Below are 25,973 nucleotides of genomic sequence, written 5' to 3'. Positions count from 1 at the left end.
TTTCCAACTCAATAACTCGTCGGCATTCTACCGGTGCGGTAAAAAGGACCGCCACTCCGCTATACGGCTCGGCCGCAAGAGACCAATAGGAAGGCCCGTGTCTCCATTCCCTCTTAGCTTTAAACACGGCCGCCAAATCTGGCAGCCTGGTCTCCTGCAAAAATAAAATGTCGGCTTCAACACGGCCGAGAAAATCAAAGGCCGCAAATCTAGCCGCATCAGACTTAATGCTGGCGACATTAATGGACGCCAGAGTCAACGGAGTGGGTGCCGCCATCATGAGTGATTGAGTTAGACGGCTTTCTTTTTACCCATCTTACCACCACCCTCGGGAAACGAACACCCCCTTTTTAGACATATTGTGGTGTCCATCTCCCGCACCTCTGATGCTTCAGGGGCAGATCCAGGACCTGCCCCCTCATCCTCGTCTCCAGACTCTGGGCCAGTCTCCCCTCCTGAGGACCCTGACTCCCCAGGGGGAGACTCGGCACCCCCCGCAGGCTCCGCCACCTCTGGCCCTTCACCCTCAGCCCCTCCATCGGCAGGAGAGGCTCCATCCAGGGCCAGGAATCGATTTGAAAGTTCGACCAGCGGGGGGTCGGTTGCACCTTCCTTACGCTTTTCCTCTAGCCACGCCCTATTATCCTCGTCCATACTCTCATAATGGGAGGAGTCTGAGGACGTGGCACCTTCCTCTTTCTCGATCCTCCTGACCTCCTCATCCAGTACATCATCCCCTGGGGCCTCAGCGACAGGTGAGGTCTCCAGGATAGCGCCAGAGGTTGTCCCAGCAGCCCGAGACTCCCCCCGCTCTCTCTCCTGTTGACGCTTCTCTAGACGCCTTAGCTGGGCAGGCGTCTTTTTCCTGTCTTTCTTCCCTGGCCCCTCCATTCCTCTGCCTCTGCTAGTCCCCTCCCCAGCAGATTCAGCCTCATGGCTTTCATCCGCTGAGGTTGAGCCCGCATTAGCAAAGGAAAGAGGACAACGACTGTACGGGTGACCGAGATCACCACACAGGTTACACCTAATCTGCCCTGTACAGGATGCAGCGAGATGGCCGACACCCCCACACAAAGCGCACTTCTGCACGGTGCAGTTTGCGCTGAAATGTGTGGGGTCACCGCACCTGTGACACAGCTTAGGCTGCCCCCGGTAGAAGATCAGGATCCGATCCCTCCCCAGGAAGGCTGATGAAGGGATGTGGGCGACTGAGTTACCTGAACGCCTCAACTTCACCATGAAGGTCCAGGCCCCTGACCAGATACCATACTCGTCACGATTTTTCTCTGGTACTCCCAGTACCTCTCCATAACGATTTATCCAGGTCATGATGTCAAAGCAAGATAGTGATTCGTTACGGGTAAGAACGGTCACTTTCTTGAGTTCGCTCTGGCGGGACACTGCTTGCACAGCAAAGTCCCGCCACTCGGGCTCGTTGTATCTCAGCTCATAGTTGGACCAGAAGAGCTCAAGCCCCTCCGGCCGAACAAAGCTGACATCAAACTCAGATGTACCATAGGGATGGATCAAGGCAAAGATGTCAGCCGCCTTGAAGTCCATCTTCAGCAGCAGCTCAACTACCCGTGCCCGAGGGGGACACACATCACTGCCACGCCACCGAAGACGGACCACATTCCTACGGTTAGCACCCGGCCCGGTTGTCGGGAGCGACCATGATGTCTCCCTGTCTCTCTGCTCTCGGAAGGCAGACAGGCTGTGCCTCTCTATCCAAAACGACAAATCAACCTCCTGCCCCGCTACATTGATCGTCCTTTCTCCCTTCTGTAAGGCCTGCAGGAGGCGCCGCTGCAAAAAGCCGTCCCCAGAGCCCAGAGACGAGGATGATGGAACCCTACTTCCCCCAGCAGCGACACTGGCATAGCTCTTATAGGGGCCGCCACTGGGGGAGCAACCGGACCAACCCCTGCACCCACCACATTAACACTACCCACCTCCATGTTACACTCAGCCGCGGCACTCACACCACCAGTCACTCCATCACTCACCCCCAAAGCTGGAAAAGATTCTCCACCATTCACACCATTCACATTATCCACCACAACATTACTGACTCCACTCACACTGGCTGGACCAGCAACAACATTAGGGGACATGACCACCTCCGCATCTTCAGGCACAAGGGACGGGGGTCCCCCCACAGCGCATCGCCCAGAGGGGACCCCAACTTGTGTCACACTTGTGCCCTCCGCATCATCGGTAGCAGATGTTATTTTACTTTTCTTAGGGGAAGGTAAGAGTCGCCGCTGATCTTTGGCCGGTGTGAGGCGCCGCTGATCCCCACCTTCCTCAGCACTCCTCTGCAGATTATCTCCAACACAGACGCAAAACAGGACTTTAGGTTTAGGTTTGGGAGGTTCGGAGCCCTCAGCCTCAGCGACCCCTCCACGCTGCCGCCGCCCCATAACCAAGTGATCAGCGGCAACAGCATGAAGAGGCGCCGAGGCACCGGAAGCTGCCACCAGTGCCGGGCTATCCCCCCCTCCCACCAGGGGACGCACCACAGCACTGGATTTGGATGGTATCGCCACTGCCGAGCCGCCCTTACTGTCCGGCCTTGCGGCCGATGCCTCCCCTGCTCCCCCACTGTTACCACAAACAGAGACGGAGCCCATCGCCACATCAGATGTCACACCTGTAATCTCCCCGCTCCCTGGCACCGAGTCCACTGCAGGACCCGCGCTGGGCTGGGTAACGGGGCTCGCACAGTGAGCTGACCCTGCGGCCGACTCGGGTTTTACGGGGAGGGGGCTGTAGACTAGACTCACCACTTCCACGGATTTGGTCTTCTTCTTTCGTGGTTTGCTGCCCCCCGATGCATCCTCCGGCAGATCGTCTCCAAAAGTAAAGTCCTGGAGGTGCACAGGGGACTCGAGCCGTCGGATCTCCTCCATCAGCGCCCCTCCCTGGTGGCTGTCACTATCCTCACCCGGGCCGGCAGAACCGCAGCCAGATGACATAGCCGCTTGTCCTGCAGGGGGCCCACTGTACGGCACCGGGCTTTCCTCCTCCGTCTGACTCTCAGGCTGAAGCCCCATCAGCCGCCTCTGCTTCTCCTCCTCCATCTCCCGGAACCGCTCATCATTAAGGATTTTTTCTTTAAACGGACCGCTCCTCTCCAGCAGATAAGCCTTCCTCTCCTCCAAGGCCTGGATGTCAGTCTGGAGCCTGGAAATCTCTGCCATAATCTGCTCCTTCTTCCTCTTTGGGGCAGAGCTTGCACTGGCATGGGCGCACCTGAGCTCCTCCCGCAGTCTCCTCACCGTCTTGCTGGCTTCTTCGTACTCAGAGAGGTGGCCCAGAGCCCGGGAGGCATAGGTGGAAATAGACTCCCGGGTCCTCAGCATTCCCCAGCCCTCTTCACTGAGGTCAGCCTCACCTCCCTGAGCACTCAGCTTTCCCGCAGTATCCAGCTTTTCCTTGGTACCCAGCTTTCCTGAGGTGTCCAGCTTTCCTGGGGTTTTGGCGCTTTCTGAAGCCTTAGCTGGCCTGGGGGTACTTGGAGCAGCATTGCTGCTGTTCCTTGCAGATCTTCTTACCCCCAAGGCTTCCGCAGCGCTGGCCGGTTCCTGGCTACCCCTGCCTCCCGCCGGCCTAGACCGGGAAGCAGGAGCCTGGGACTTGCTGCCCTGGCTCATGCCTGAAAACCCACTCCCTCCCTGGGAGAGGAGAGAGCAGGCCCCAGGTGGAGGTGGTTTTCCCTGGAGCTCAGGAGCAGCAGCAGCACACAGCCTCTCACAGCAACAGACAGCTAACGAGGTAACGAGGCACACCAGAGCTGCACTCACTATCTGCTGCTGGTGCAGTCACTGTGTACATACATGACATTACTTATCCTGTACTGATCCTGAGTTACATCCTGTATTATACTCCAGAGCTGCACTCACTATTCTGCTGCTGGTGCAGTCACTGTGTACATACATGACATTACTTATCCTGTACTGATCCTGAGTTACATCCTGTATTATACCCCAGAGCTGCACTCACTATTCTGCTGCTGGTGCAGTCACTGTGTACATACATGACATTACTTATCCTGTACTGATCCTGAGTTACATCCTGTATTATACTCCAGAGCTGCACTCACTATTCTGCTGCTGGTGCAGTCACTGTGTACATACATGACATTACTTATCCTGTACTGATCCTGAGTTACATCCTGTATTATACCCCAGAGCTGCACTCACTATTCTGCTGCTGGTGCAGTCACTGTGTACACACATGACATTACTTATCCTGTACTGATCCTGAGTTACATCCTGTATTATACCCCAGAGCTGCACTCACTATTCTGCTGCTGGTGCAGTCACTGTACATACATGACATTACTTATCCTGTACTGATCCTGTATTATACCCCAGAGCTGCACTCACTATTCTGCTGCTGGTGCAGTCGCTGTGTACATACATGACATTACTTATCCTGTACTGATCCTGAGTTACATCCTGTATTATACTCCAGAGCTGCACTCACTATTCTGCTGCTGGTGCAGTCACTGTGTACATACATGACATTACTTATCCTGTACTGATCCTGAGTTACATCCTGTATTATACCCCAGAGCTGCACTCACTATTCTGCTGCTGGTGCAGTCACTGTGTACATACATGACATTACTTATCCTGTACTGATCCTGAGTTACATCCTGTATTATACTCCAGAGCTGCACTCACTATTCTGCTGCTGGTGCAGTCACTGTGTACATACATGACATTACTTATCCTGTACTGATCCTGAGTTACATCCTGTATTATACTCCAGAGCTGCACTCACTATTCTGCTGCTGGTGCAATCACTGTGTACATACATGACATTACTTATCCTGTACTGATCCTGAGTTACATCCTGTATTATACTCCAGAGCTGCACTCACTATTCTGCTGCTGGTGCAGTCACTGTGTACATACATGACATTACTTATCCTGTACTGATCCTGAGTTACATCCTGTATTATACTCCAGAGCTGCACTCACTATTCTGCTGCTGGTGCAGTCACTGTGTACATACATGACATTACTTATCCTGTACTGATCCTGAGTTACATCCTGTATTATACTCCAGAGCTGCACTCACTATTCTGCTGCTGCAGGTGCAGTCACTGTGTACATACATGACATTACTTATCCTGTACTGATCCTGAGTTACATCCTGTATTATACTCCAGAGCTGCACTCACTATTCTGCTGCTGGTGCAGTCACTGTGTACATACATGACATTACTTATCCTGTACTGATCCTGAGTTACATCCTGTATTATACCCCAGAGCTGCACTCACTATTCTGCTGCTGGTGCAGTCACTGTGTACATACATGACATTACTTATCCTGTACTGATCCTGAGTTACATCCTGTATTATACCCCAGAGCTGCACTCACTATCTGCTGCTGGTGCAGTCACTGTACATACATGACATTACTTATCCTGTACTGATCCTGAGTTACATCCTGTATTATACCCCAGAGCTGCACTCACTATTCTGCTGCTGGTGCAGTCACTGTACATACATGACATTACTTATCCTGTACTGATCCTGTATTATACCCCAGAGCTGCACTCACTATTCTGCTGCTGGTGCAGTCGCTGTGTACATACATGACATTACTTATCCTGTACTGATCCTGAGTTACATCCTGTATTATACTCCAGAGCTGCACTCACTATTCTGCTGCTGGTGCAGTCACTGTGTACATACATGACATTACTTATCCTGTACTGATCCTGAGTTACATCCTGTATTATACTCCAGAGCTGCACTCACTATTCTGCTGCTGGTGCAGTCACTGTGTACATACATGACATTACTTATCCTGTACTGATCCTGAGTTACATCCTGTATTATACTCCAGAGCTGCACTCACTATTCTGCTGCTGGTGCAGTCACTGTGTACATACATGACATTACTTATCCTGTACTGATCCTGAGTTACATCCTGTATTATACTCCAGAGCTGCACTCACTATTCTGCTGCTGGTGCAGTCACTGTGTACATACATGACATTACTTATCCTGTACTGATCCTGAGTTACATCCTGTATTATACCCCAGAGCTGCACTCACTATTCTGCTGCTGGTGCAGTCACTGTGTACATACATGACATTACTTATCCTGTACTGATCCTGAGTTACATCCTGTATTATACTCCAGAGCTGCACTCACTATTCTGCTGCTGGTGCAGTCACTGTGTACATACATGACATTACTTATCCTGTACTGATCCTGAGTTACATCCTGTATTATACTCCAGAGCTGCACTCACTATTCTGCTGCTGGTGCAGTCACTGTGTACATACATGACATTACTTATCCTGTACTGATCCTGAGTTACATCCTGTATTATACTCCAGAGCTGCACTCACTATTCTGCTGCTGGTGCAGTCACTGTGTACATACATGACATTACTTATCCTGTACTGATCCTGAGTTACATCCTGTATTATACTCCAGAGCTGCACTCACTATTCTGCTGCTGCAGGTGCAGTCACTGTGTACATACATGACATTACTTATCCTGTACTGATCCTGAGTTACATCCTGTATTATACCCCAGAGCTGCACTCACTATTTTGCTGCTGGTGCAGTCACTGTGTACATACATGACATTACTTATCCTGTACTGATCCTGAGTTACATCCTGTATTATACCCCAGAGCTGCACTCACTATTCTGCTGCTGGTGCAGTCACTGTGTACATACATGACATTACTTATCCTGTACTGATCCTGAGTTACATCCTGTATTCCACAGTAATTACTAGACACAAAATACATTTTTTAGATATTTTCCTCTGATGTTATTGTGACTGATGGAGGGCTCTGCTCTTTCCTATCTCATTTATCCTGATACATTGCGCCAGACACTCGCAGTAAATCCTTGAACCCTGATTGTGTGATGTGAGGAGCGTCGCTCAGACTCTTCAGGAGTGGAGGAGCAGAGGTGATGTGCACTCCATGAATGTTCTCGTATCTCGCCCTGTAATTATACAGCTGTGACCAGCGCCTCCCCCAGGATCACACGGCTCATGTCATGTATAGCGAGAGGCGCGAGCACCTCATTATCAGAGGCAGCCGGTGTCACAGCGCCAGTTGTCCGGGCCCGGTAAGGACCTGCCCTGTCTATAACACCAGAGCAGTGAGTGGAAGCTTGAGGTGCCCAGGGGGCAGAGATGGCAGCGCTTCATCCTGTGCCCGTCCTGCCAGCTCCGCTGCCGTCTCCTGGGGCTGATCCTGCATTTAGACTGAAACCTAATTACTGAGAAGCTGCCACATAACCTGGAGTGTCATCTCCTGGATCTAAAAAATGGAGTAGTAAGACAGCAATCTGGATCCTATAGGGTAGTTTAAGGAGATGGTGCTCGTAGCTGGGGGTCCAGGGGCTCGACCCCACGATCAGACACTATCAATGAAGGAAGCCATGCTGTGTATAACTGCAGCAGCATACTTGTCAGAATATTATACTGCAATGTATAACTGCAGCAGCATACTTGTCAGAATATTATACTGCAATGTATAACTGCAGCAGCATACTTGTCAGAATATTATACTGCAATGTATAACTGCAGCAGCATACTTGTCAGAATATTATACTGCAATGTATAACTGCAGCAGCATACTTGTCAGAATATTATACTGCAATGTACAACTGCAGCAGCACTTGTCAGAATATTATACTGCAATGTATAACTGCAGGAGCACTTGTCAGAATATTATACTGCAATGTATAACTGCAGCAGCATACTTGTCAGAATATTATACTGCAATGTATAACTGCAGCAGCATACTGGTCAGAATATTATACCGCAATGTATAACTGCAGCAGCACTTGTCAGAATATTATACTGCAATGTATAACTGCAGCAGTATACTTGTCAGAATATTATACTGCAATGTATAACTGCAGCAGCACTTGTCAGAATATTATACTGCAATGTATAACGGCAGCAGAATACTTATCAGAATATTATACTGCAATGTATAACTGCAGCAGTATACTTGTCAGAATATTATACTGCAATGTATAACTGCAGCAGCACTTGTCAGAATATTATACTGCAATGTATAACGGCAGCAGAATACTTATCAGAATATTATACTGCAATGTATAACTGCAGCAGCATACTTGTCAGAATATTATACTGCAATGTATAACTGCAGCAGCATACTTGTCAGAATATTATACCGCAATGTATAACTGCAGCAGCATACTTGTCAGAATATTATACTACAATGTATAACTGCAGCAGCATACTTGTCAGAATATTATACTGCAATGTATAACTGCAGCAGCATACTTGTCAGAATATTATACTGCAATGTATAACTGCAGCAGCATACTTGTCAGAATATTATACTGCAATGTATAACTGCAGCAGCACTTGTCAGAATATTATACTGCAATGTATAACTGCAGCAGCATACTTGTCAGAATATTATACCGCAATGTATAACTGCAGCAGCATACTTGTCAGAATATTATACTGCAATGTATAACTGCAGCAGCATACTTGTCAGAATATTATACTGCAATGTATAACTGCAGCAGCACTTGTCAGAATATTATACTGCAATGTATAACTGCAGCTGCACTTGTCAGAATATTATACTACAATGTATAACTGCAGCAGCACTTGTCAGAATATTATACTGCAATGTATAACTGCAGCTGCACTTGTCAGAATATCATACTGCAATGTATAATGGCAGCAGAATACTTATCAGAATATTATACTGCAATGTATAACTGCAGCAGCATACTTGTCAGAATATTATACTGCAATGTATAACTGCAGCAGCATACTTGTCAGAATATTATACTGCAATGTATAACTGCAGCAGCATACTTGTCAGAATATTATACTGCAATGTATAACTGCAGCAGCATACTGGTCAGAATATCATACTGCAATGTATAACTGCAGCAGCATACTTGTCAGAATATTATACTGCAATGTATAACTGCAGCAGCACTTGTCAGATTATTATACTGCAATGTATAACTGCAGCAGCACTTGTCAGATTATTATACTGCAATGTATAACTGCAGCAGCATACTTGTCAGAATATTATACTGCAATGTATAACTGCAGCAGCATAGTTGTCAGAATATTATACTGCAATGTATAACTGCAGCAGCACACTTGTCAGAATATTATACTGCAATGTGTAACTGCAGCAGCATAGTTGTCAGAATATTATACTGCAATGTATAACTGCAGCAGCATACTTGTCAGAATATTACACTGCAATGTATAACTGCAGCAGCATACTTGTCAGAATATTATACTGCAATGTATAACTGCAGCATACGTGTCAGAATATTATACTGCAATGTATAACTGCAGCAGCATACTTGTCAGAATATTATACGGCAATGTATAACTGCAGCAGCACTTGTCAGAATATTATACTGCAATGTATAACTGCAGCAGTATACTTGTCAGAATATTATACTGCAATGTATAACTGTAGCAGCATACTTGTCAGAATATTATACTGCAATGTATAACTGCAGCAGCACTTGTCAGAATATTATACTGCAATGTATAACTGCAGCAGCATACTTGTCAGAATATTACACTGCAATGTATAACTGCAGCAGCATACTTGTCAGAATATTATACTGCAATGTATAACTGCAGCAGCATACTTGTCAGAATATTATACTGCAATGTATAACTGCAGCATACGTGTCAGAATATTATACTGCAATGTATAACGGCAGCAGCATACTTGTCAGAATATTATACTGCAATGTATAATGGCAGCAGAATACTTGTCAGAATATTATACTGCAATGTATAACTGCAGCAGCATACTTGTCAGAATATTATACTGCAATGTATAACGGCAGCAGCACTTGTCAGAATATTATACTGCAATGTATAACTGCAGCAGCATACTTGTCAGAATATTATACTGCAATGTATAACTGCAGCAGCATACTTGTCAGAATATTATACTGCAATGTATAACTGCAGCAGCATACTTGTCAGAATATTATACTGCAATGTATAACTGCAGCAGCATACTTGTCAGAATATTATACTGCAATGTATAACTGCAGCAGCACTTGTCAGAATATTATACTGCAATGTATAACTGCAGCAACATACTTGTCAGAATATTATACCGCAATGTATAACTGCAGCAGCACTTGTCAGAATATTATACTGCAATGTATAACTGCAGCAACATACTTGTCAGAATATTATACTGCAATGTATAACTGCAGCAGCATACTTGTCAGAATATTATACTGCAATGTATAACTGCAGCAGCACTTGTCAGAATATTTTACTACAATGTATAACTGCAGCAGCATACTTGTCAGAATATTATACCGCAATGTATAACTGCAGCAGCATACTTGTCAGAATATTATACTGCAATGTATAACTGCAGCAGCATACTTGTCAGAATATTATACTGCAATGTATAACTGCAGCAGCACTTGTCAGAATATTATACTGCAATGTATAACTGCAGCTGCACTTGTCAGAATATTATACTGCAATGTATAACGGCAGCAGAATACTTATCAGAATATTATACTGCAATGTATAACTGCAGCAGCATACTTGTCAGAATATTATACTGCAATGTATAACTGCAGCAGCATACTTGTCAGAATATTATACTGCAATGTATAACTGCAGCAGCATACTTGTCAGAATATTATACTGCAATGTATAACTGCAGCAGCATACTGGTCAGAATATCATACTGCAATGTATAACTGCAGCAGCATACTTGTCAGAATATTATACTGCAATGTGTAACTGCAGCAGCACTTGTCAGATTATTATACTGCAATGTATAACTGCAGCAGCACTTGTCAGATTATTATACTGCAATGTATAACTGCAGCAGCATACTTGTCAGAATATTATACTGCAATGTATAACTGCAGCAGCATAGTTGTCAGAATATTATACTGCAATGTATAACTGCAGCAGCACACTTGTCAGAATATTATACTGCAATGTGTAACTGCAGCAGCATAGTTGTCAGAATATTATACTGCAATGTATAACTGCAGCAGCACACTTGTCAGAATATTACACTGCAATGTATAACTGCAGCAGCATACTTGTCAGAATATTATACTGCAATGTATAACTGCAGCATACGTGTCAGAATATTATACTGCAATGTATAACTGCAGCAGCATACTTGTCAGAATATTATACGGCAATGTATAACTGCAGCAGCACTTGTCAGAATATTATACTGCAATGTATAACTGCAGCAGTATACTTGTCAGAATATTATACTGCAATGTATAACTGTAGCAGCATACTTGTCAGAATATTACACTGCAATGTATAACTGCAGCAGCATACTTGTCAGAATATTATACTGCAATGTATAACTGCAGCAGCATACTTGTCAGAATATTATACTGCAATGTATAACTGCAGCATACGTGTCAGAATATTATACTGCAATGTATAACGGCAGCAGCATACTTGTCAGAATATTATACTGCAATGTATAATGGCAGCAGAATACTTGTCAGAATATTATACTGCAATGTATAACTGCAGCAGCATACTTGTCAGAATATTATACTGCAATGTATAACGGCAGCAGCACTTGTCAGAATATTATACTGCAATGTATAACTGCAGCTATATACTACATGGCTTGGGCTGGCTATATACTAGGGGGCAGGCTAAATAGTGGGGGAAGAGCTGCTGGCTATATACTGGGGGAGGGGCTGCTGGGCTGGCTATATACTAGGTGGAAGGGGCTGGCTATATACTAGGGGGCTGCTGGCTATATACTAAGGGGCAGGGGCTGGCTATATACTAGGGGGCAGGGGCTGGCTATACACTAGGGGCAGGGGCTGGCTATATACTAGGGGCAGGGGCTGCCTATATACTAGTGGGCTTCTGGCTATATACGAGGGGGCTGGCTCTATACTAGGGGGCAGGGGCTGGCTATTTACTGGAGGGCAGGGGCTGGCTATATACTGGGGGCCTGCTGGCTATATACTGGGGGGCAGGAGCTGGCTATACACTAGGGGGCAGGGGCTGGCTATATACTAGGGGAATGTGCTGGCTACATACTAGGGGGCTGCTGGCTATATACTAGGGGGCAGGCTATATACTAGGCGGCAGGGGTTGGCTATATACTAGGAGGCAGGGGCTGGCTATATACTAGGGGCAGGGGCTGGCTATATACTAGGGGGCAGGGGTTGGCTATATACTAGGGGGCAGGGGCTGGCTATATACTAGGGGTAGGAGCTGGCTATATACTAGGGGGCAGGGGCTGGCTATATACTAGGGGGGCAGGGGCTGGCTGCATACTTGGGGACTGCTGGCTATATACTAGGGGGGCAGGGGCTGGCTGCATACTAGGGGACGGCTGGCTATATGCTAGGGGGCAGGGGCTGGCTATATACTGGGGGGCAGGCGTTGGCTATATACTAAGGGGGCATGGGCTGGCTACATACTAGGGGTCTGCTGGCTATACACTAGGGGGCAGGGGCTGGCTATACACTAGGGGTCAGGGGTTGGCTATATACGAGGGGCAGGGGCTGGCTATATACTAGGATGCAGGGGCTGGCTATATACAAGGGGCATGGGCTGGCTATATACAAGGGGGCAGGGGCTGGCTATGCACTAAGGGGCTGGCGCTGGCTATATACTAGGGGGGCAGGGGCTGGCTGCATACTAGGGGACTGCTGGCTATATACTAGGGGGGCAGGGGCTGGCTGCATACTAGGGGGCTGCTGGCTATATACTGGGGGGCAGGAGCTGGCTATACACTAGGGGGCAGGGGCTGGCTATATACTAGGGGAATGGGCTGGCTATGCACTAGGGGGCTGCTGGCTATATACTAGGGGGCAGGCTATATACTAGGCGGCAGGGGTTGGCTATATACTAGGAGGCAGGGGCTGGCTATTTACTGGGGGGCAGGGGCTGGCTATATACTGGGGGGCTGCTGGCTATATACGGGGGGAGGCAGGAGCTGGCTATACACTGGGGGGCAGGGGCTGGCTATATACTAGGGGAATGGGCTGGCTACATACTAGGGGGCTGCTGGCTATATACTAGGGGGCAGGCTATAAACTAGGCGGCAGGGGTTGGCTATATACTAGGAGGCAGGGGCTGGCTATATACTAGGGGGCAGGGGCTGGCTATATACTAGGGGGCAGGGGTTGGCTATATACTAGGGAGCAGGGGCTGGCTATATACTAGGGAGCAGGGGCTGGCTATATACTAGGGGTAGGAGCTGGCTATATACTAGGGGGCAGGGGCTGGCTATATACTAGGGGGGCAGGGGCTGGCTGCATACTAGGGGACTGCTGGCTATATACTAGGGAGAAGGGGCTGGCTATATACTAGTGGGGAAGGGGCTGGCTGCATACTAGGGGACTGCTGGCTATATGCTAGGGGGCATAGGCTGGCTATATACTGGGGGGCAGGGGATGGCTATATACTAGGGGGGCATGGGCTGGCTACATACTAGGGGTCTGCTGGCTATACACTAGGGGGCAGGGGCTGGCTATATACTAGGGGGCAGGGGTTGGCTATATACTAGGGGCAGGGGTTGGCTATATACTAGGACGCAGGGGCTGGCTATATACTAGGGGCAGGGGCTGGCTATATACTAGGGGGCAGGGGTTGGCTATATACGAGGGGCAGGGGCTGGCTATATACTAGGATGCAGGGGCTGGCTATATACAAGGGGCATGGGCTGGCTATATACAAGGGGGCAGGGGCTGGCTATGCACTAAGGGGCTGGCGCTGGCTATATACTAGGGGGCAGGGGCTGGCTGCATACTAGGGGACTGCTGGCTATATACTAGGGGGGCAGTGGCTGGCTGCATACTAGGGGACTGCTGGCTATATACTAGGGAGAAGGGGCTGGCTATATACTAGGGGGGCAGGGGCTGGCTGCATACTAGGGGACTGCTGGCTATATACTAGGGGGGCAGGGGCTGGCTGCATACTAGGGGACTGCTGGCTATATACTAGGGGGGCAGTGGCTGGCTGCATACTAGGGGACTGCTGGCTATATACTAGGGAGAAGGGGCTGGCTATACACTAGGGGGGCAGGGGCTGGCTGCATACTAGGGGACTGCTGGCTATATACTAGGGAGAAGGGGCTGGCTATACACTAGGGGGGCAGGGGCTGGCTGCATACTAGGGGACTGCTGGCTATATACTAGGGGGGCATGGGCTGGCTACATACTAGGGGTCTGCTGGCTATACACTAGGGGCAGGGGCTGGCTATGCACTAAGGGGCTGGCGCTGGCTACATACTAGGGGGCAGGGGCTGGCTATATAGTAGGGGGTCTCTGAGGTTTATCTCCCTGGTGTGAGGGCAGGACCCGGTACTGATGAGACTGCGGTATCACTGCGCCCTCCCCGTGACTTCATTGTCAGAGATCATGTGACCCCTGTGACATCACCATGTGACACGTGGCACCTGCTGGGATGATTGTATATATCACTATAGCTCCAGCGCTGCAGGTCAGACTGTCTCTGCTGAGGGGTCTGGGGTGAACCCCCTCTTGTTTTTGGCGCTGGTTCCCTCTTATTTCCGTGTGCTGCACCATTCTGCATAATGAGGTCATCGCCGCGTTCCCCGCACCTCCTCTCCTCTCTGATTTGCTGGCCGTGTGCCCAGATCTTTGTGTGACAGCAAGTAAACAGGGGACTGGCTCCCTGCGCAGACTGCAGGCCTGATACCAGAGAGCCACAGCACACGGCGCAGGGATGGGGCTGCTGGTGGGGTCTCTGGTACAGGCACAAACACAGGATTTCCAAAATTATAATTAACACGGGGATTTACAAAGCACTTGGGCTTCATGAGCCAATGCTGGATGTTACCCCCAACCCACAGGTGGTAGCAGAAGTTCTAAGAGCCCCGACCTCTGCCCAGTGCATGGCCGCATACAATAACAGCACCTGACTATATGGGTACCAGGCTGCCTGGCACACGCTCTTGGGCAGCAGAATATCAGGAGGCACTCAGTTACCTTTGCTGTGTGAACACGGACCAGCCTTCAGCTCTCCAGGTAGTGCCTCACCTACTGCTTCTGGCCTGCAGACTAAATCAGGCTCTAACGAGGTCTGTGATCCGTCCCTGTGACCTGCCCCTGCGACCCTGCCCCTGTGACCCGCACCTGTGACCCTGCCCCTGTGACCCTGCACCTGTGACCCTGCACACATCTATACAGAGGATTCCCCGACCCCACACATCTATACAGAGGATTCCCCCGGCCCCACACATCTATACAGAGGATTCCCCCGACCCCACACATCTATACAGAGGATTCCCCCGACCCCACACATCTATACAGAGGATTCCCCGCTCCCACACATCTATACAGAGGATTCCCCCGACCCCACACATCTATACAGAGGATTCCCCGACCCCACACATCTATACAGAGGATTCCCCGACCTCACACATCTATACACAGGATTCCCCGACCCCACACATCTATACAGAGGATTCCCCCGACCTCACACATCTATACGGAGGATTCCCTGACCCCACACATCTATACAGAGGATTCCCCGACCCCACACATCTATACAGAGGATTCCCTGACCTCACACATCTATACAGAGGATTCCCCGACCCCACACATCTATACAGAGGATTCCCCGACCCCACACATCTATACAGAGGATTCCCCCGACCTCACACATCTATACAGAGGATTCCCCACACATCTATACAGAGGATTCCCTGACCTCACACATCTATACAGAGGATTCCCCGACCCCACACATCTATACAGAGGATTCCCCGACCCCACACATCTATACGGAGGATTCCCTGACCCCACACATCTATACAGAGGATTCCCTGACCCCACACATCTATACAGAGGATTCCCCAACCCCACACATCTATACAGAGGATTCCCCGACCCCACACATCTATACAGAGGATTCCCCGACCTCACACATCTATACAGAGGATTCCCTGACCTCACACATCTATACAGAGGATTCCCCGACCCCACACATCTATACAGAGGATTCCCCGACCCCACACATCTATACAGAGGATTCCCCGACCCCACACATCTATACAGAGGATTCCCCGACCCCACACATCTATACAGAGGATTCCCCGACCCCACACATCTATACAGAGGATTCCCCGACCCCACACATCTATACAGAGGATTCCCCGACCCCACACATCTATACAGAGGATTCCCCGACCTCACACATCTATACAGAGGATTCCCCCGACCTCACACATCTATACAGAGGATTCCCCCGACCTCACACATCTTTACAGAGGATTCCCCCGACCTCACACATCTATACAGAGGATTCCCCCGACCCCACACATCTATACAGAGGATTCCCTCACCCCACACATCTATACAGAGGATTCCCCGACCCCGCACATCTATACAGAGGATTCCCCGACCCCACACATCTATACAGAGGATTCCCCGACCCCACACATCTATACAGAGGATTCCCTCACCCCACACATCTATACAGAGGATTCCCTCACCCCACACATCTATACAGAGGATTCCCCAACCTCACACATCTATACAGAGGATTCCCCGACCCCACACATCTATACAGAGGATTCCCCGACCCCACACATCTATACAGAGGATTCCCTGACCTCACACATCTATACAGAGGATTCCCCGACCCCACACATCTATACAGAGGATTCCCCGACCCCACACATCTATACAGAGGATTCCCCACACATCTATACAGAGGATTCCCCGACCTCACACATCTATACAGAGGATTCCCCGACCCCACACATCTATACAGAGGATTCCCCCGACCTCACACATCTATACGGAGGATTCCCTGACCCCACACATCTATACAGAGGATTCCCTGACCCCACACATCTATACAGAGGATTCCCCAACCCCACACATCTATACAGAGGATTCCCCAACCTCACACATCTATACAGAGGATTCCCCGACCCCACACATCTATACAGAGGATTCCCCGACCCCACACATCTATACAGAGGATTCCCCGACCTCACACATCTATACAGAGGATTCCCCGACCTCACACATCTATACAGAGGATTCCCCGACCCCACACATCTATACAGAGGATTCCCCGACCCCACACATCTATACAGAGGATTCCCCGACCCCACACATCTATACAGAGGATTCCCCGACCCCACACATCTATACAGAGGATTCCCCGACCCCACACATCTATACAGAGGATTCCCCGACCCCACACATCTATACAGAGGATTCCCCGACCCCACACATCTATACAGAGGATTCCCCGACCTCACACATCTATACAGAGGATTCCCCCGACCTCACACATCTATACAGAGGATTCCCCCGACCTCACACATCTTTACAGAGGATTCCCCCGACCTCACACATCTATACAGAGGATTCCCCCGACCCCACACATCTATACAGAGGATTCCCTCACCCCACACATCTATACAGAGGATTCCCCGACCCCGCACATCTATACAGAGGATTCCCCGACCCCACACATCTATACAGAGGATTCCCCGACCCCACACATCTATACAGAGGATTCCCTCACCCCACACATCTATACAGAGGATTCCCTCACCCCACACATCTATACAGAGGATTCCCCGACCTCACACATCTATACAGAGGATTCCCCGACCCCACACATCTATACAGAGGATTCCCCGACCCCACACATCTATACAGAGGATTCCCCGACCTCACACATCTATACAGAGGATTCCCCGACCCCACACATCTATACAGAGGATTCCCCGACCACACACATCTATACAGAGGATTCCCCCGACCTCACACATCTATACAGAGGATTCCCCCGACCCCACACATCTATACAGAGGATTCCCCGACCCCACACATCTATACAGAGGATTCCCCGACCCCACACATCTATACAGAGGATTCCCCCGACCTCACACATCTATACAGAGGATTCCCCCGACCCCACACATCTATACAGAGGATTCCCCCGACCTCACACATCTATACAGAGGATTCCCCCCGACCTCACACATCTATACAGAGGATTCCCCGACCTCACACATCTATACAGAGGATTCCCCGGACCCCACACATCTATACAGAGGATCCCCCGACCTCACACATCTATACAGAGGATTCCCCCGACCCCACACATCTATACAGAGGATTCCCGACCCCACACATCTATACAGAGGATTCCCCCGACCCCACACATCTATACAGAGGATTCCCGACCTCACACATCTATACAGAGGATTCCCTGACCCCACACATCTATACAGAGGATTCCCCGACCCCACACATCTATACAGAGGATTCCCCCGACCTCACACATCTATACAGAGGATTCCCCGACCCCACACATCTATACAGAGGATTCCCCGACCCCACACATCTTTACAGAGGATTCCCCGACCCCACACATCTATACAGAGGATTCCCCGACCCCACACATCTATACAGAGGATTCCCCGACCCCACACATCTATACAGAGGATTCCCCGACCCCACACATCTATACAGAGGATTCCCCGACCCCACACATCTATACAGAGGATTCCCCGACCCCACACATCTATACAGAGGATTCCCCCGACCCCACACATCTATACAGAGGATTCCCCCGACCCCACACATCTATACAGAGGATTCCCCGACCCCACACATCTATACAGAGGATTCCCCGACCCCACACATCTATACAGAGGATTCCCCCGACCTCACACATCTATACAGAGGATTCCCCGACCCCACACATCTATACAGAGGATTCCCCCGACCCCGCACATCTATACAGAGGATTCCCCGACCACACACATCTATGCAGAGGATTCCCCGACCTCACACATCTATACAGAGGATTCCCCGACCTCACACATCTATACAGAGGATTCCCCGACCTCACACATCTATACAGAGGATTCCCCCGACCCCACACATCTATACAGAGGATTCCCCGACCCCGCACATCTATACAGAGGATTCCCCGACCCCACACATCTATACAGAGGATTCCCCGACCCCACACATCTATACAGAGGATTCCCCGACCACACACATCTATACAGAGGATTCCCTGAAGACAGATACAAGGAGTCTGTAGAAAAGGAGAAGTCATTCAGTACCGAAAATGACAATAACTCAGTATTGAACCGTTCTGACGTTGGAAGAATCATAGCATTGTGCACCCCCAGACTGATCAACGTGTTTGTCTTCGTAGTTAGACTGTGAGATGTGTGTAGTAGATGATACCGTGTGATGTGTGTAGTAGATGATACCGTGTGATGTGTGTAGTAGTTGATACCGTGTGATGTGTGTAGTAGATGATACCGTGTGATGTGTGTAGTAGATGATACCGTGTGATGTGTGTAGTAGATGATACCGTGTGATGTGTGTAGTAGATGATACCGTGTGATGTGTGTAGTAGATGATACCGTGTGATGTGTGTAGTAGATGATACCTTGTGATGTGTGTAGTAGATGATACCGTGTGATGTGTGTAGTAGATGATACCTTGTGATGTGTGTAGTAGATGATACCGTGTGATGTGTGTAGTAGATGATACCGTGTGATGTGTGTAGTAGATGATACCGTGTTATGTGTGTAGTAGATGATACCGTGTGATGTGTGTAGTAGATGATACCGTGTGATGTGTGTAGTAGATGATACCTTGTGATGTGTGTAGTAGATGATACCGTGTGATGTGTGTAGTAGATGATACCTTGTGATGTGTGTAGTAGATGATACCGTGTGATGTGTGTAGTAGATGATACCTTGTGATGTGTGTAGTAGATGATACCGTGTGATGTGTGTAGTAGATGATACCGTGTGATGTGTGTAGTAGATGATACCGTGTGATGTGTGTAGTAGATGATACCGTGTGATGTGTGTAGTAGATGATACCGTGTGATGTGTGTAGTAGATGATACCGTGTGATGTGTGTAGTAGATGATACCGTGTGATGTGTGTAGTAGATGATACCGTGTGATGTGTGTAGTAGATGATACCTTGTGATGTGTGTAGTAGATGATACCTTGTGATGTGTGTAGTAGATGATACCTTGTGATGTGTGTAGTAGATGTTACCGTGTGATGTGTGTAGTAGATGATACCGTGTGATGTGTGTAGTAGATGATACCGTGTGATGTGTGTAGTAGATGATACCGTGTGATGTGTGTAGTAGATGATACCGTGTGATGTGTGTAGTAGATGATACCGTGTGATGTGTGTAGTAGATGATACCGTGTGATGTGTGTAGTAGATGATACCTTGTGATGTGTGTAGTAGATGATACCGTGTGATGTGTGTAGTAGATGATACCTTGTGATGTGTGTAGTAGATGATACCGTGTGATGTGTGTAGTAGATGATACCGTGTGATGTGTGTAGTAGATGATACCGTGTGATGTGTGTAGTAGATGATACTGTGTGATGTGTGTAGTAGATGATACCGTGTGATGTGTGTAGTAGATGATACTTTGTGATGTCCTGTGACTGACAGACCTTTTATTCTTTCAGGATTACCTGCTGCCACCTTCCTTTCCAGAGTAAGTGGCTTTATGTTGGGACAGAGAGAGGAAACACGCACATTGTAAATATTTTATCCTTCGTTCTTTCTGGATACGTGGTCATGTGGAACAAGGCGATAGAACTGTAAGTACCGGGAGCGCAGCGGCCTCTGTCATGTGTTTGTGTGTAGCGATCAGCTCGGAGAATGAGTGTAAGAGACGCTTCTGGGGTGATCCCTGATCATTGCCCTTTATTCACATTAGGAGGGTGGTCATGTCCCCACCAAAGATTCACCTCTTATAGATGTGCAATACTTTCACCACAGAATAGAAATTTACTCATTAGGGAAAGGCATTGGGGCACATTCACTTACCCATCCGCTGGAGGTCACAGAAAGTGCATTGTCCGTGTATAATGCGCTCAATATCCTGCATGTGTCGCTTCCCCGCTCAGGTCCCTGGAGTTCACCTTCTTCTTCCTGGTGCATGTAAGTGCATTGTCCGTGTATAATGCGCTGTGCGGGGAGTCACTAAGATCCTGCCCCCGATATCCTGCATGTGTCACTTCCCCGCTCAGGTCCCAGGAGTTCACCTTCTTCTTCCTGGTGCATGTAAGTGCATTGTCCGTGTATAATGCGCTGTGCGGGGAGTCACTAAGATCCTGCCCCGATATCCTGCATGTGTCACTTCCCCGCTCAGGTCCCCGGAGTTCACCTTCTTCTTCCTGGTGCATGTAAGTGCATTGTCCGTGTATAATGCACTGTGCGGGGAGTCACTAAGATCCTGCCCCCGATATCCTGCATGTGTCACTTCCCCGCTCAGGTCCCTGGAGTTCACCTTCTTCTTCCTGGTGCATGTAAGTGCATTGTCCGTGTATAATGTGCTGTGCAGGGAGTCACTAAGATCCCGCGCCCGATATCCTGCATGTGTCACTTCCCCGCTCAGGTCCCCGGAGTTCACCTTCTTCCTGGTACATGTAAGTGCATTGTCCGTGTATAATGTGCTGTGCAGGGAGTCACTAAGATCCTGCGCCCGATATCCTGCATGTGTCGCTTCCCCGCTCAGGTCCACGGGGTTCACCTTCTTCTTCCTGGTGCATGTAAGTGCATTGTCCGTGTATAATGCGCTGTGCGGGGAGTCACTAAGATCCTGCGCCCGATATCCTGCATGTGTCGCTTCCCCGCTCAGGTCCCCGGAGTTCACCTTCTTCTTCCTGGGGGGGAGCAGGACTCACAGGCTTTCTCTATGAGTAGGAGGGGGAAACAGGACTCACAGGCTTTCTCTATGAGTAGGAGGGGATACAGGACTCACAGGCTTTCTCTATGAGTAGGAGGGGGATACAGGACTCACAGGCTTTCTCTATGAGTAGGAGGGGGAAACAGGACTCACAGGCTTTCTCTATGAGTAGGAGGGGGAAACAGGACTCACAGGCTTTCTCTATGAGTAGGAGGGGGATACAGGACTCACAGGCTTCCTCTATGAGTAGGAGGGGGATACAGGACTCACAGGCTTTCTCTATGAGTAGGAGGGGATACAGGACACACAGGCTTTCTCTATGAGTAGGAGGGGGATACAGGACTCACAGGCTTTCTCTATGAGTAGGAGAGGGATACAGGACTCACAGGCTTTCTCTGTGAGTAGGAGGGGGATACAGGACTCACAGGCTTCCTCTATGAGTAGGAGGGGGATACAGGACTCACAGGCTTCCTCTATGAGTAGGAGGGGATACAGGACACACAGGCTTTCTCTATGAGTAGGAGGGGGATACAGGACTCACAGGCTTTCTCTATGAGTAGGAGGGGGATACAGGACTCACAGGCTTTCTCTATGAGTAGGAGAGTGATACAGGACTCACAGGCTTTCTCTGTGAGTAGGAGGGGGATACAGGACTCACAGGCTTCCTCTATGAGTAGGAGGGGGATACAGGACTCACAGGCTTCCTCTATGAGTAGGAGGGGATACAGGACTCACAGGCTTTCTCTATGAGTAGGAGGGGGATACAGGACTCACAGGCTTTCTCTATGAGTAGGAGGGGATACAGGACACACAGGCTTTCTCTATGAGTAGGAGGGGGATACAGGACTCACAGGCTTCCTCTATGAGTAGGAGGGGATACAGGACTCACAGGCTTTCTCTATGAGTAGGAGGGGGTTACAGGACTCACAGGCTTTCTCTATGAGTAGGAGGGGATACAGGACTCACAGGCTTTCTCTGAGGGCCATAACAGCTGTCATATAACTTTATCCCCTATGCTCATCTCTGCTTCCCATAAATACTGACCTGACAGATCTTGTAATGTATTACTCCAGTGCTGGATCGGTGGGAGATTATGGTGGTCTGTGCTGGGGTCCTCCATGCCGATCCTGCTGGAGGACTATCCTGGTGACACATGGTAGGATCAGTCAGGCGCTTGTGCTGAGCCGTCAGATCCTGACTCCCCTCCTCGCATACATCCCGGTGCTGTTGACTGATCCTGGCAGTGTGATCCTGGGTATCCGTCCTCCTCCGTCATGTACATTTATCAGTGAGTGATATTTCCACACTCAGTGTCTCCGTACAATCTTTAATGGACTCAGATCCCCCCACATCTGATCTGTACCCCGTTACCGTGAGACGCCGCAGCCTCATTTTATGTTGTGACATTTCAGAACTGAATACAAATCTGCCGACTCTGCAATTACTGCACATCCGAGCAGACATACATCAGCGGTGACCTTTCCTACCGACTCCAGTCCAGCCCCGCACTGTATATACAGTAATATCTCCCCAACCTTCTACTATGTAGGCTCCAATAACCTGGAGTCCAGTGCCTTGTACTGTGCACAGGGCTGCCACCTGCTGGTCATCCATCCTTATAGTCCGGTGCGCCTTATATATGAACCTAGACGTTTTAGCGGGCATTTATTGATGGTGCGCCTTATAGTCCGAAAAATACTGTACATCTAAGTGAAATAACACAACATCCCCCACCCACACCCAATACTTGAAAAAAATCACACCCATAAAATTAACATAAATGAACATAAACACCCCCCCACCCTCTAATAACGGACCACCCCACACAAATAACACATCCTACACCCAAAAACATTTTTTTTTTCCAAACAATCACAAAATGCGCCCCACACTAAAGTCAATCCCACTCCCTCCAATATCATCTCAAAAATCACCCCCTCCCAACTCAACACTATATCCCAGACCCCACTATATACAATATTGGGCAATCCCTGAGGGCCAGAGGCTTCTGGAAACGGGCAAACAGAACCCTTTTGTCAAGGACTTTCCTCGACATGGTCCTGATCTCCCACATTCCCAGACCCCACCGGCGAATCACCTTCAGAACCGGGGTAGCGTAAGCCGGAAGATGCCCATGTGGTGTACGAAGATCCTTCACTTGTCCTCCTGTCTCCCATTCCTGGAAGAAAGGCCGAAACCATCCCCTGCAGGAGTATACCCACAGAGGAGCCCATCCCCTGCAGGAGTATACCCACGGAGGAGCCCATCCCCTGCAGGAGTATACCCACGGAGGAGCCCATCCCCTGCAGGAGTATACCCACGGAGGAGCCCATCCCCTGCAGGAGTATACCCACGGAGGAGCCCATCCCCTACAGGAGTATACCCACGGAGGAGCCCATCCCCTGCAGGAGTATACCCACGGAGGAGCCCATCCCCTGCAGGAGTATACCCACGGAGGAGCCCATCCCCTGCAGGAGTATACCCACGGAGGAGCCCATCCCCTGCAGGAGTATACCCACGGAGGAGTCCATCCCCTGCAGGAGTATACCCACGGAGGAGTCCATCCCCTGCAGGAGTATACCCACGGAGGAGCCCATCCCCTACAGGAGTATACCCACGGAGGAGCCCATCCCCTGCAGGAGCATACCCACGGAGGAGCCCATCCCCTGCAGGAGTATACCCACGGAGGAGCCCATCCCCTACAGGAGTATACCCACGGAGGATCCCATCCCCTGCAGGAGTATACCCACGGAGGAGCCCATCCCCTGCAGGAGTATACCCACGGAGGAGCCCATCCCCTGCAGGAGTATACCCACGGAGGAGCCCATCCCCTGCAGGAGTACACCCACGGAGGAGCCCATCCCCTGCAGGAGTATACACCCGGAGGAGCCCATCCCCTACAGGAGTATACCCACGGAGGAGCCCTCTCTTTCCAGAGGTTTGCTACATTGATCTTAAGAAAGGTATTCACTAGGAACACCACAGGGTTGACCATACACAACCCTCCTTGTCTCCTCGTGCGGTAAGTAACCTCCCTCTTGATTAGGTTCAGCCTATTCCCCCATAACAGCTGGAAGAACAGACTGTAGACCCGAGTCCAGAGGGGTTCTGGCAACATGCACACACTGCCCAGATAAATCAGTAACGGGAGCAGGTAAGTTTTGATCAGATTAACCCTTTCTCTGAGGGTCAAAGACCAACCCTTCCACTGGTCCACCTTCTGAGCGGTGATCTTAAGCCTGCCGTCCCAGTTTTGCATGGGGTAATCCCCCTGGCCAAATTCGATGCCGAGAACTTTGGCAGAGTCCTGGGGCCCTGGAAGAGTGTCCGGGAGATCAAAGCCCGGACCTCCCTCTCACAGCCAGAGAATCTCACACTTATCCCGGTTGATCTTGGACCCAGAAGCCTCTGAGTAGCGGTCAACCTCTGACATCACCCATTGCGCCTCCCCTCTCGAGGACACAAAAACGGTGACATCATCAGCATACGCTACCACCCTTAGAGTGGTTTCTGGTGCCGCCTGGTCCATCCCGACTCCCACCAACGGCCCACGATCAACCCTCCTAAGGAATGGGTCAATCGCGAACACGTATAAAAGTGGGCTCAGAGGACAACCCTGGCGAACACCAGACCCAACCTCAAAAGAGCGGCCAATCCAACCGTTCACAAGCGGGAAACTCTCTGCCCCTGCGTACAAAACCTTTAGCCAATTGACAAACCCGCCCGGCAGGCCATACCTCAGAAGGACAGACCAGAGGTACTCGTGGTTAACCCGATCAAACGCTTTTGCCTGATCCAAGGACAGCAAGTACCCCTTCCAGTTACCAGCCCTGCCCTGCTCCACTGCCTCCCGGACACAAAGCACAGCACTAAATGTACTGCGGCCTGGAACAGAGCAGTGCTGGGTCCCCGAAAGGAGCCGGGGCGCAAACTGCACCAGCCGATTAAACAGCACCTTTGCCAAAACCTTTCTGTCCGTATTGAGAAGCGCTATGGGACGCCAGTTCTCAATACGAGATCGGTCCTTACCCTTTGACAGGATGATCAGGGCTGACCTCCTCATTGACTTCGGCAGAGCGCCCGAGGAAAGACACTCATTGAATACCTCAGTCAAGAGGGGAACCAAGGCGTCCTTAAAGGTCTTATAAAACTCAGATGTTAAGCCATCCGGACCCGGCGATTTCTTGAGGGCGAGCCCTTCAATCGCCCGGCTGACTTCCTCTTCCCTGATCA

General features: G+C 49.7%; 1 protein-coding gene across 1 annotated transcript in view; it reads left to right on the top strand.

Annotated features, from left to right (window-relative positions):
* The window catches only part of LOC140108517 (syntaxin-binding protein 5-like), a 172,691-nt gene that overhangs the window by 18,602 nt on the left and 128,116 nt on the right, over positions 1-25,973 (top strand). The window contains exon 4 of the mRNA XM_072131784.1: positions 20,515-20,649. Coding sequence (XP_071987885.1) covers positions 20,515-20,649 — 135 coding nt within the window. The remainder of the gene's footprint in view (positions 1-20,514; positions 20,650-25,973) is intronic.

This window comes from Engystomops pustulosus, unplaced genomic scaffold, assembly GCF_040894005.1.
Source record: "Engystomops pustulosus unplaced genomic scaffold, aEngPut4.maternal MAT_SCAFFOLD_142, whole genome shotgun sequence".
Classification (NCBI taxonomy): Eukaryota; Metazoa; Chordata; class Amphibia; order Anura; family Leptodactylidae; genus Engystomops; species Engystomops pustulosus.
The sequence above is the reverse complement of the archived record's forward strand: the minus strand, read 5'-3'. Positions and strand labels throughout refer to the sequence as shown.